Source organism: Danio aesculapii, chromosome 23, assembly GCF_903798145.1.
Source record: "Danio aesculapii chromosome 23, fDanAes4.1, whole genome shotgun sequence".
In the NCBI taxonomy this organism is placed as follows: domain Eukaryota; kingdom Metazoa; phylum Chordata; class Actinopteri; order Cypriniformes; family Danionidae; genus Danio; species Danio aesculapii.
The window spans coordinates 10,193,438-10,207,468 of record NC_079457.1 but is presented as its reverse complement, the minus strand read 5'-3'; the positions used below and the strand labels follow the sequence as shown (position 1 = coordinate 10,207,468).

Below are 14,031 nucleotides of genomic sequence, written 5' to 3'. Positions count from 1 at the left end.
TGTGTCTGGGCATGTGTGTGTGTGTTTGTGTGAGGATGCATGTGTTTGTGTATGTGTGTGAGCATGTGTTTGTGTGTGTGTGTGTGTGTGTGTGTGTATACGAGTATGAGTGCATTTAAATGTTTGTGAATGTGTGTGCGTGCTTGTGTGAGGATGCATTGGTTTGTGTGTGTTTGGGGGGTGTGTGTGTGTGCACGCATGCCCGCGCAGGTTTATTAATGTGCTTAGGTGTGTGTGTGTGCCTGCGCATGCATGTGTGTTTGTGTGTGGGCATTTGTGTATGTGTGTGTGTGTATTTGTGTGTGTATGAGTTCATATGTGTGTTTGGACATGTGTTTGTGAGTGTGCGTGTGTGTGTGTGAGGAGGTGTGTTTGTGTGCTTAGGTGTGTGTGTATGCTTGTGTGAGTTTGCGTATATTTGTTTATGTATGTTTGTGTGTAGGTGTGTGTGTGTGTGTGTGTGTGTGCTTGCAAAAGTGCTTGTGTGAGTAGATGTGTTTGTGTGCTTAGGTGTGTATGTGTGTACGCTTGTGTGAGTTTACATATATGTGTTTGTGTGTGCATGTGTGTGTAGGCATGTGTTTGTGAGTGTGTTTGTGTGTGTGTGTGTTTGTGTGAGGATGCTTGTGAGTGTGAGCATGTGTTTGTGTGTGTGTGTATACACGAGTATGAGTGCTTTCAAATGTTTGTGCATGTGTGTTTGTGTGTGTCTGGGCGTGTGTGTGTGTGTGTGTGTGTGTGTGTGTGTGTGTGTGTGTGTGTGTGTGTGTGTGTGTGTGTGTGTGTGTGTGTGTGTGTGTGTGTGTGTGAATGCTTGCATAAGTGTTTGTGTGAGTAGGTGTGCTTGTGTGCTTAGGTGTGTGTGTACGCTTGTGTGAGTTTGCGCATATGTGTTTATGTATGTTTGTGTGTGCATGCATGTGTGTGTAGGCATGTGTGTGTGTGTGTGTGTGAATGCTTGTATAAGTGTTTGTGTAAGTAGTTGTGTTTGTGTGCTTTGGTGTGTGTGTACATGTGTGTGTAGGCATGTGTTTGTGCAAGTGTGTGTGCAGTGTACAAGTGTGAGTGCATGTGTGTGTTTGCGCTTGTGTTTGTGAATGTGTGTATGAATCCTTCCATTGTGTGTATGTGAATAGGTGTGTTTGTGTGTGTAGGTGTGTGAGCGTACTTGTGTGCATTAGAGCATATGTGTTTATGTATGTTTGTGTCTGTGTGTGCATGCGTGCGTGTGGGCATGGGTTTGTGTAAATGTATGAGTGGGTGCATGTGTGTGTCTGTGTACATGCTTGCTTGCGTGTGTGTACATGCTTAGGTGTGTATGTTTGTGTGCATGTAAGTGCGCCTGTGAGTACCCTGTACTCCTTACATTATGGGGACCAAATGTCCCCACAGGTGTAGCAGTACCAATTAATTTTGACATTGTGGGGACATTTTTGTGTCCACCATGATGAAAACTACTCCTAAATCACACAATATAAAGTCTAAAAATCAATATATCTGTTTAAAGTTCCCATAAAGACATCTGTACTAGTGTGTGTGTGATCACAGTGTGTAAATTAGAGACTATTTGGCTCTCCTCACGTTCTGGCACCCCTTATACATGCAGATTTGGTTTCATTTATGATGGTTAAGGTTAGGGTAAGGTTTTAAAGATTACATTGTGTCAGTGAATGTCTTTACTGGGCCAGCAGTGTGTGTGTGAGCTGATGTGTGCCGTGCGGCCGGCCGCTGCTCCTCCTGACAGGTCTTGTCAGCGGGCTGATGTTGGGTGGCTCCTCCATCAGAGGGTCAGACCAACATCATCAATCTTGCGCGGGCGACAGCTCTGTTCTCCCTCCCCACACTGGTTTGTTGTTTTGTAATTAGAGCGCCATTAGATGTCAGGAAGCCGTCCCCTGCGCTCCCTCTGTGCACAGCTGGGGCCGCTGGAGACCTGTGGGACGCGCAGGGTTGGGGATCTGCCTGGTGGGACCCAATGAACATGCGGAGTGTGAATGATGTATTACATGATGAATCAGATGGCTTGACGATGGCGTTCGGCCTCAAACAAGCTGCTCAAACAACCAGACGACACTGAAGAGCTGCATTTAGACGGGATAAAGAGTGAAAAATTGGAAAATGATTGATTGACGAGTTCTGTTTGGCCCTACGAGTTGAAAATGAATGAGGAATTAATAAGTAATAAACAATATTATCAATAAATGTCTAGATTATTACTTTTTCGTAAAACAGAAGTAAAAAATCTTGAAATGCCATCAAATAAATAATAAAATAAAGCAAATATTTTTTAGAATAAATATTATTTGTCTGCTATTTGTAGGTCTGTAAAAAAGTTAGGGATTAAGTAAAATAAGCTTAATTAAATTGTCCAATGAAAAAAAATATGAAAATAAAAGTAAAGTAGATTAAATTAAATTAATAATGAAATAAATTGGGCAGCACGGTGGCGCAGTGGGGAGCACAAGTCGCTGGGTCAGTTGGCATTTCTGTGTGGAGTTTGCATGTTCTCCCCGTGTTGACGTGGGTTTCCTCTTGGTGCTCCGGTTTCTCCCATAAGTCCAAAGACATGCAGTGTAGGTGAATTGGATAAGCTAAATTGGCCATAGTGAATGTATGTGAATAAGAAAATGTATGGGTGTTTCCCAGTACTGGGTTGTGGCTGAAAGGGCATCCGCTGTGTAAAACATATGCTGAAAAAGTTGGTGGTTCATTCCGCTGTGGTGAAAATGAATGAATGAATGATTAAAATAAATATTATTTAGAATGAATAATATTTGTCTGCAATTTCTAGGTCTGTGCTGTGAAGGAATATTTGAAAAGAATTTGTACATTGAAGTAGATATTAAAGTTGAGAAAATAAGGTTAATTAATAATGTATATGACCAATGAAAAAAATATATAAGTAAAATGAATATAATGTTAAAATACAAACAAATATTATGATGAAATAATATTATAAAAAGCTATATATGTGTTTGTGTGTGTTTGTGCAATTTCTAGGTCTATTTTATAGTGTATTAAAATAGAATAAATAAATGTGTAAATAGTTACATTTGTAAAACTAATAAAATTAAATAAATATTAAAGTAAAACAAAAATTATTTAGAATAAATTTTTGTCTGCAAAGTTGTTAAGGATAAAAAAAGTTGAGCAAAATAAGGTTAATAATGAAAATGAGCAAATAAAAGATTAATTAAAATGATTATAAAGTAAAATACCAAAAATATGAATTAGTAATATTTCAAAAAAGGTGTGTATATATATGAATATTATATATAGTTTAAAAAAATTTATTAATTAATTAATAAAAAAAAACATATATATATATATATATATATATATATATATATATATATATATATATATATATATATATATATATATATATATATATATATATATATATATATATATATATATATATATATATATATATATATATATATATATATATATATAGTTTTTGTAACTTATTTTGTTATAAACATATACACACATATATATACATACATACACACATACATACATACATACATATATATTTTGCAAATTTAATTTACTTGTATTATCTTTCAATTTTTAAATGTTTGGTGACTAAAATATTATTTTAATAAATATATCTATTTAATAAATCTGTTTAAATGCACCAAAATACAATGCCTATATTCACTGAGAAATGGATAAAAATATTCATTTTCAAAATGGGGTGTACTCAAATTATGCTGAGCACTGTATATAGTAAAAATATTATGAAGTAATATTTCAAAAAGATTCTATAGATAGATAGATAGAACGATAGATAGATAGAACGATAGATAGACAGACAGACAGACAGACAGACAGACAAAGACTATAATGAAGTAAGATTATTTGAACAATACCGAAGATTTTGCACAACATTTACAGAAAAAATAATCATCTTTGCAACGCTGATCATAGGATCTGATCTTAAGATTATTATTTCCATAAATGTGTTTGATTTTGATGTAAATATATGTATATTTCTATATTTTCCTATATATAATGCTCTGATCTCTTCCACAGACAGCGTTACATTGGGCTGCAAAACACGGTAAAGAAGACATGACCACGGTGTTGGTGGAAGCAGGAGCGGACATCAATACGAAAGCAGTACGTTCAGACAGTATTCATAAATAACTGCTTTTTGAGTCCGATACAGATGTATTCATACCTGAACTCTAATGCATTGTTTTGTGTCTTGTTTTTTCTCCCTCAGCATGTAAGTACTGCTCAATTTACACACTGACCCTGTGGATGAATGTGTATGCATGTGTGTTTATGTCCATTTGCTTGTATTACTATCCTTGAGAGGACCGGTTTGAGTTGTGGACCATCAAAATGAGCACCATTAAAGTAAAGTGAAGACATTTTGGTGTGAAAGGGATTTGTGGACTGCTTTAAACTGCATTTTGAGACCAAAGTTTGGCCAAAAATTATCCCAAAATTATGTCCCAGCTCACTGACATTTCCCGATCATACCCCCGATCATGGGTGTGTCTGTAAGTGTCCGCTTTGAAAGTGTGCCCTCGAGTGTCTGTATGTGTCTGTTCTGAAAGTGTGTTTGTGCACAAGTGCATGTTTGAGTGTGCCTGCAAGTGTCCGCTCTGAAAGTGTGTATGTATGCACATTTGTGAGTGTATCTGTAAGTGTACACTCTAAGTGCGTGTGTGTCTGTAAGCGTCCAAACTGTTTGTGTGTATGTGTGTGTGTCTCTAAAGTATGTAGAGTGCATGTGTCGGTAAGAGTCTACTCTGAAAGTGCGAGTGCGTGTGCATGTGTGTGTTTAAGTTTCCTCTCTGAAAGTGTCTGCTGTTCTGTAACTGCTGTGAAGGGTTTTGGGTCATCCAGCTGTGCAAATGAATGCAGCGTGTGTGTGTTTGCGGGCGTCTGTTCATAAATCAAGCTCTGTCATGTTAACAGCTTCCCTTCAACAATGTCTTCATGTATTCACACTGCAGCCTCAGAGCAAAGCAATTTCACTGAATTACCAGCCAATTATTATTGTTGCTGTAACCTCAGTTCACTGGTGTCTCCCTCTTCTCTTCTCTTCTCTTCTCTTGACTTCCCTGTGATTCTCTGCGGTGGTGTTTTTTTGGGATTGGGACACGGGCATTAGGGGGTGAGTGATGAATTTTCCTTCACATATTTCCTTGTCATTTCTGTGTTGTGGTGAGATTTATCACTGACGCAGCGAGCTTTTTTTCTGGATGAGTGAATCTCACACTTACTAACATTTTCACTCCTAAAAAAGAAGAATGTTGTAGAAATAGTATTATATTTTGTTAAAAAAAGTTTTGGTTTCTGCATTGTAATATATGTATATCACCAATGATAACAACATTTGGACTGAATCCAGAATACTTAATACTGAATCCAGATTTGGATTCAGTACTGACTAATCTAATGTATATGCACACATATAATATTGTATAGCTTCCTAATCAAGGAATATTTCAGATTTTCTGGTAAAATGTAACGAATTCTTTGGAAATGCATAAAAAAAATTAAATATAATAATCATGAAGAAATATATGAAGGACTTATTTAAAGCAGTTTGTTATAAATCCTGCACAATATTGTGTATAGTTCAAAGATTTGTGACGCTAATCATGTAAAGATGTCAACTATTTTTAGTTATAGAGTGTATTTTAAATAAGGTTATGAAAATATTTGTTTATTTTTTGGATCAATAGCTAAAATATATAGTCATCATTATTGCTTTTTAGCCTAAATTTTCATTATCGTCTTCTCAGTGCATCTTTACATCTGTTTATGGAAAATATAAACTTCACTCAACAAAAGACTCTTTTAATCCACTTAAATTTTTAAAAACAATTAAGTTAACTAGCATACAATTAAGTAAAACCCAGCATACAGTGTTGATTCTTTTGTTTATGGGGTGATATTTGACCTGAAGGACTTTGTGACAAATTTGTATCATATTTGGTGTTTTATTCACTCACAGGGATACACACCTTTACACATTGCAGCACTACATGGACATCGACATATAGTGGACCTGCTGGTCAGGACATATGGTAAGGATGCATTCATTACAGACATGCTTCATTCTTCTGGCTTTTTACTCCATTTTACATTGGTTGAAATGTATTTTTTGTGTTAGATGTTGCTTTAACAAAAGCACTAATTCTTCTGTGTAGTTAGAAGTTATAGCAAAGTCCCTTTAAGGCAAGTCATTTCACTCGGCTACCATCTTTGAAAATGGCTCTCGTATAGTATGCTCGGGTATTCTGTTTAAAATGGGGAAACATCAAATTCTCCAAAACTGTTTGCCAAGCTTACGATTACATTTCATATTAAGAAACAACAATTACATTAAGCAACCACTGTCTCTTCAGTTTCATTTCTAAACATTTGAGTCACACAAAATCTGCAGAAATTCACATCTGGTCCCAGCCCCTCCCCGGGAGAAATGTCAGTCTATAGCAATCACTGATTGGTTCTTGTACTAGAAGGCGGGGCTTCATTCGTCATATTGACTGTTATGCTTTTCCCCATTCAAAACTATAAAAGTGACATGTCTTGTGTATTCTATAGTCTTTGGTAATAGGTAAATGTTTTATTGTAACTGAAATAGTGTCTATTCTTGGAAAAATCTAAGTTTATTTTATTATTCAGCCGTATAATAACATGCAGCTCAATTTGAAAATGTGAAATCTATATGAAATGTGCTGTCTTTAGTTGTATGATCAACCCTTGTTTATTTTTTGTTTTTATTTTTATTATTATTATTATTATTATTTGCAGTATTTATTTAACCCTTGGTTCATTTACAATATATTTAGCAGGTGTAAAAGTTCAACTCAGGACTTTCTGATACAAAAAAAATTTCAATTCTCATTGAAATCCATTTAAAGAAATGGCAATATTGCATCCATTGGTGCTATTTAATCCAATAATGTCCATTTAAAGTCAGACATACTTTTTTAACAGGCTTGCATTTTGTTAGTAAGGTTTCAAATGTTATATATCAATAATTTTATTTAATTTTTTAATGTAAAATGTATATTTTAAGAACTTTTTTAGGTTTGGCTTTTCTGCTTTTGAGTACTTGAGGACAAAGTAATTAAAAATAATGTAATTGTTATTGTGTGGATGTGTTGCTACGAATATCATAGTTTGTTCATTGTAATACATCAAAATTAATGTTTTTTTGATCAATTATAATACAATTTGTTGTTTTTTCATTTTAAAAACAACAACAGTACCATTACCACTATGTAAACAAAAAAATCCTAAAATGAATTTATTTTGGCAGATACCATAAGGAAGTATGTAAAAATGTATATGTTACTTTATTATTTTAATTCATACATTTTTGATTGGTGGCTCAATGGTTAGCACTGTTGCTTTACAACAAGAAGGTCGCTGGTTCGAGTACCGGCTGGGTCAGTTGGCATTTGGAGTTTGCGTGTTCTCACCGTGTTGCCGTTGGTTTAATCAGGGCGCTCCGGTTTCCCCCACAGTCCAAAGACATGCGGTACAGGTGAATAGAATAAACTAAATTGTCCATAGTGTGTGTGTATGTGTGTTTCCCAGTACTGGGTTGCAACTGGAAGGGCATCCGCTGTGTAAAACATATGCTGGATAAGTTGGCAGTTCATTCCGCTGTGGTGACCCCTGATGAATAAAGGGACCAAGCTGAAGGAAAATGAATGAAATTTTGATAAGACGTTTTTGCCCTATGTGGACCTGTGTGTGACTTTTAGAAGATGATGCACACGAGTTAAATACTGTTTTCTTCTTGTAAATATAAACCGAATATACATGCATACAACAATGCAGTTGCACAGTTGAACTTTTTTTTTTTTTGCTTTGTTAGATTCATCTTAGGTCAGACAGAAAGTAAGATCGAAAATACAATATATATATATATATATATATATATATATATATATATATATATATATATATATATATATATATATATATATATATATATATATATATATATATATATATATATATATATATATATATATATATATATATATATATAGACGGACAGACATACTTAACATGCCATAAATATCAACAATTCCCCAAACAAGAAATTATTAGGAAAATGTAATTATACACAAAACAAGTAAATAAATAATAAGGTAAAAAATATCAAATCATAAACATTATACAGAGAGAAAAAAATAAAAAAAATGGCTCCAGACTTTCTGGACTTGTTCTGGCTTTTGTTTTATTGTCAACAGAATCTTTTTTCATATTAAAGCTTGTACGAAATCAAAAAGCCATTGTTGATAAGAATGCTGCTGACTTCCAATTCATAAGAATGAGTCCTCTAGCCAGTAAAGTCGCAAAGACTACACTATCAGCCTGTAATGAATTTAAGTCAGCAGATTCCGGAAGAATTCCAAGCTGTGCTGTTGAAGGGTTTGGGTCTATTGATGATGGCGCTGTTGAACTTTGCTCAATTTAATATTTCTGAAATATAAATGTGTTCACAGGAGCAAAGGAGAACCTGCGGGACTACAGCGGCCGCTTACCATATTATTACCTCAATATACGGGACACACAATCAGAAGAGCACGACCTCTGTGAGTCAAACTCAGCTCTTGTTTTTCTGCGTTACAACATCTATGTGTGTGTGTATGTGTGTGTGTTTAGTTCATTCACATGTGGACAGAGCAGCAGAAGCTGTTTTCCACATCAGCACGGGGATCTACAGGGAGCCTCGTGGATCAGTTTTAGGCTGTTTGTCTTCACCCTGTTTAACCCCTACAGCATGTTATTTAATGCTTAGTGTGCTCTGTTTTTCTTCAGGGTCTTAAAAAGTTTTAAGAAGTCTACAATTTCAGCATCACACAAATAGATTAAGTTAACTTAAGTGTTTTTGCTAATTTAGGTGGATTGAACAAAAAACAATTAAGTTATCCCAAAAATAAACTTTTATTTTAAATAAGTAGTTTAAACATGCTGCAAAAACACTTTTGAGTGTTTAAACTTGTGTAAAGTGATGAAAAATGTACTGAAAAATCCTACTCCAAGAAACCAAAACAAGTAGTGCAAGTAGAGTACAATTATCATTTCTACACTCAAAAAATATTTTCGCTGTTTATTCAAACGACTTATTTAAAATGAGATGAAACAACACAATTATTGAGATTTTTGGGGACAGCTTAATTGTTTTATGTTCAGTACACTTAAATTTGTTAAATTAACTTTAGTAGATTTGTGTTTGGACATCATGAATGAATTGTGTTCAACCCTGCATTTTTTATGCGTAAATAAGTCGCTTTTCTAAGGCCCCGTTTACACGAATACGTTTTTGTTTTAAAATGCACAAGTTTTGCTACGGTTACGCCATATGTCCACACTTCGCAGGATCATTTTATTATATATATATATATATATATATATGTGTATATACACAGTTGAAGTCAGAATTATTAACCCCCCTGAATTATTAGCCCCCCTGTTTGTTTTGTTTGTTTTTTTCCCAATTTCTGTTTAATGGAGAGCAGATTTTTTTCAACACATTTCTAAACATAATAGTTTTAATAACTCATTTCTAATAACTGATTTATTTTATCGTTGCCATGATGACATTACATAATATTTGACTAGATATTTTTCAAGACACTTCTATACAGATTAAAGTGACATTTAAAGGATTAACTAGGTTAATTAGGTTAACTTGGCAGGTTAGGGTAATTAGGCAAATTATTGTATAATGATGGTTGATTCTGTAGACTATCGAAAAAAATATATAGCTTAAAAGGGCTAATAATTGACCTTAAAATTTTTTTTTTTTTATTATTAATAACTGCTTTTATTCTAGCCGAAACAAAACAAATAAGACTTTCTCCAGAAGAAAAAATATTATTAGACATACTGTGAAAATGTCCTTGCTCATTTGCATCATTTGGAAAACACCCACACACACTCATACAAGACATCCAATTTGGTTTATTTAATTCACCTCTAGCACGTTTCTTTGGACTGTGGGGGAAACCGGAGCACCCAGAGGAAACCCACACGAACATGCAAACTCCACAAAGAAATCCCAACTAGTCTAGCCGGGACTTGAACCAGCAACCTTCTTTCTGTGAGGCGACAGTGCTACCCACTGAGCCATCATGTCGCCCCAATATAAGTATTTATATTTTTATTTATTAATTTTATTAGGATTTTTTTTTTATGATTTGTGTACTATTCAGTTTGTGATATGAAGTAATATTTTGTCACTAAATGTCTTCTAGTGGATGTATGATATGAGACCCACTGTAGTTTCTTTACCAATTTAAACCAAATTTAAAGAAATTTGCAGATTATTATTATTTTTTTTACAAAATCCTTCACAGAAATGGCAAAAATTACTAACAAAAAAAAGTAAACAGATACTGTTATGCCCTTGCATTGACCAATGAATGTCCTTTTCCTCTGCTTCTGATCTTGCTCTGATGAATGTTGTTAAAGCACAATTATTTGTTGCATAGTGTACTCTTCCTCTATTTCTTCATCTTCATCATAATCATCATCTTCTTCTTCTCTGGTGTTTGTTGTTGAAGCTGAAGTAAGCGAGTGCCACAGTCTGACTCCGGCCGGCGAGCGCAGGAACAGGAAGATCAGCTCTTTATTTCAGTCCATGAAGAGGTGGGGTTCGGCAGAGGAGCTGGCGCCCGTCCCGGAGGAGAGAACCGTCCCGCATCAGCTCATGCTGCCTGCTTTCAGACCCCGAAAGTTTTCACGGTAGACTCTTGCCAAGTCCAAACATCCGGGTTGTTTTCTTTGCTGCTTTTATCTCCGCACAAGTAGTATGGTGTATTTTGCGTTTGTAATGTGTTACGGCATTTCAGAGTGTGACTTAAAAGCGCAATGTCTTATATTCTTTACTCTTTGGTGGTTAATTCCAAGCCTAAAGGGACAATTCACCCAAAAATGTATACATCTGTCATCATTTAATCTGCCTCAAGTGTTTTCACACCTGTTTTGGTTTAGAAATAGTTATAACCCGAAATAGTTATTTTGAAATAGTTGAAATAGTTATAAACCGTTCACAGTTGACATCCTACTGTGGAAGTCAATGGTTACCAGGTTGCAACATTCTTCAAAATATCTTCTTTTGTGTTCAATAGAAAAAAGAAACTTGTAAAAGTTTGGAATTTCTTGATGTTGAGTAAATGATCATACAGTTTAGTTTTCTTGGGTGAACTGTCTCTTTAAATGTTTACAGTTTTCATTGAGCAATGAAACTGTGTTTTAAATTGGCATTTTGCAAAGGCAAGGCAAATTGCCTTACAATACTTAGTCAAAACCAGAAATTATGGCTGCATGAGAATGCGCTATAGAATTTGTTGTTTTAAAGGTGTATATTTTTATTATTGGCTATATACAGTATATATGATGGACATATTTTTTAAATGATCAATATATATTTGTGTGATAGATAGATAGATAGATAGATAGATAGATAGATAGATAGATAGATAGATAGATAGATAGATAGATAGATAGATAGATAGATAGATAGATAGATAGATATGTAAATCAAAAAGTAATAGTATAATAATTATATTTACTATATATATGCGTGTATGTTCCAAAGAAAATCAAAAACATTCTACATTAATTGTTTATTTCATACAATTATATTACAATTAAATAACATTATCAGTCTACAAAATAAAAACAACTGCAAAAAAAAAGCTTCTGTTTAATGTTAATGGCTTTTTTCACTTACATTATTTATTTTTTTATATGATGTAACCGAGCCCGGCCAAGTAAAAATAATATTCCAGCCATGTATATGTTACAATTTACTCAAATCAAATATGTTTAAATGTGACCTATTCTACATTGTTTCTATTTGAAAGATTTGAATGTATAATTGTATGGAATTGAAATGCTTCGCAAACCAGCGGTGTCTTAAAAGTTATGCTTTAGCCCCTTTTAAATAAAAACAAATGTCTTTTACATTCCTAAAGATGCTAAATCTGCTGGTTGTACCTTGAGAGCCTTTTATGTTACCTGAATGAATGTTTATTTTCTTAGTGTAACTTATGTTCATTTATAAATATAAAGAATAATAAATTCTGCTATGGATAAAGTGAGCTCTTATTATGTGAATTATTTTCTTTTCACTCTAGTTTTCATTTCAAATTATATACAAGTATGCACATTTGAAATATAGATTGAAATATGTTTATAATGATAACAATAAACCTACATCAAAGGTTAGGCTTCTTATATAATTGATTTTTCTTGTAATATGTTGATTCAACCAATCTTTTTTTTTTTTGAATTTTTTTGGACTGACTTATTCAAGTATATCACTCTAGCCAATTCTACATGGTTTCTCTTTATAATATTTAAATTCTTGATTTCATGGAATATAAATTCTTTGACTAACTATTAATGTTTTAACCCTTCAAATTGACTATCCTTTTGTTATGTCTGTGGCTGTTTTTGCAGATTTTCATTATAATAAAATTTTTTGATTGCAGTGCCATATCACGAATAATAATAATGCATTCTTTATTGTTGGTGGTTTTCCCTTTTGGGAAGAGGTACATGTATATATTATATACACATTACCTAAAAAAGTCTTGTCACCTATCCAAGTTTTAGGGAAAACAAATAATAACTGGACTTCTAGGAGATCATTTGGTATCAGAAGTGGCTTATATGAAAGGCAAAGGCCTCTAGATTACGCTTATTTAACTAAAATAAAATATGATCATGCCTTGATTTTTAATTATTTAATTAGGACAGTAAGGTCTGACTTTGCTTAGACAAAAGTCTTGTCACTTAACAGAAATAATGTCCAGTATAGAATATAAAGTCATGGTGCAGTGGAAAAAGAATTAATATTGTGTATGACTCCCATGAGCTTGGAGGACTGCATCCATACATCTCTGCAATGACTCAAATAACTGATTAATAAAGTCATCTGGAATGGCAAAGAAAGCGTTCTTGCAGGACTCCCAGAGTTCATCAAGATTCTTTGGATTCATCTTCAATGACTCTTCCTTCATCTTATCCCAGACATGCTCAATAATTTTAAGTTCTGGTGACTGGGCTGGCCAATCCTGGAGCTCCTTGACCTTCTTTGCTTTCAGGAACTTTGATGTGGAGGCTTAAGTATGAGAAGGAGCGCTATCCTGCTGAAGAATTTGCCCTCTCCTGTGGTTTGTAGTGTAATGGGCAGCACAAATGTCTTGATACCTCAGGCTGTTGATGTTGCCATCCACTCTGCAGATCTCTCACACACCCCCATACTAAATGTAACCATGATTTTTCCTTCACCAAACTTGACTGATTTCTGTGAGAATCTTTGGTTCATGCAAGTTCCAATAGGTCTTCTGCAGTATTTGTGATGATTGGGATGCAGTTCAACAGATGATTCATCAGAAAGATCGACCTTTCTGCTACTTTTCAAATGATCAACTAGAAGGTCCAATAATACCAGTCAAGGTATTATTTGTTACTTTTACAACTAAGATCAATGACAAGACTTTGGTCAGTTAGTTTTGTTAGGGACTATTTTTGATGTTCTCAAAGTGCCCAAAGGTTTCACACACACTATATTCCATATAACTCTATTAAACCAGAAAATAAGCTCTTTTTGCCCTCTAACTGTTGATTAACAGTAAAAATGATAAATTTTACCTCTTTCCATAGGGGAAAAACCACCAACAATTAAGAATGTGTATATGGTGTCATGGCTTTGCAATCAAAAATTATCATTATAATGGAAGTCAGTGGAGCCTATATGGGACATGCCTATATCTATATTTGCCCAAAATAAATTGAGTAAAAAAAAAAAGTCAATATGTTTTCCCAAAATATGTCAAAATAATATTAATCGCCAAAAATTATTTCATTTGCTGAAGCACAGAGAAAATTGTGGTTAAATTAAGACATCCACAAGGGATTTAATGCACTTTTAACCCATTTTACATTAAAATAAGTGTCTTGTGAATTCCAATGGATGATATTTGTGCCTTTTACATCACCTCAATGCTTATTTTTAAG

At 33.9% G+C, this 14,031-nt stretch overlaps 1 protein-coding gene across 1 annotated transcript in view; it reads left to right on the top strand.

Annotated features, from left to right (window-relative positions):
- The window catches only part of LOC130217477 (ankyrin repeat domain-containing protein SOWAHC), a 56,727-nt gene extending 44,624 nt beyond the window's left edge, over positions 1 to 12,103 (top strand). The window contains 5 exon segments of the mRNA XM_056449589.1: positions 4,045 to 4,144; positions 4,238 to 4,240; positions 5,892 to 6,059; positions 8,502 to 8,591; positions 10,566 to 12,103. Of these exon segments, the coding sequence (XP_056305564.1) occupies positions 4,045 to 4,144; positions 4,238 to 4,240; positions 5,892 to 6,059; positions 8,502 to 8,591; positions 10,566 to 10,750 (546 nt within the window). The 3' untranslated portion in view covers positions 10,751 to 12,103.
- The last annotated feature ends 1,928 nt before the right edge of the window (positions 12,104 to 14,031 follow it).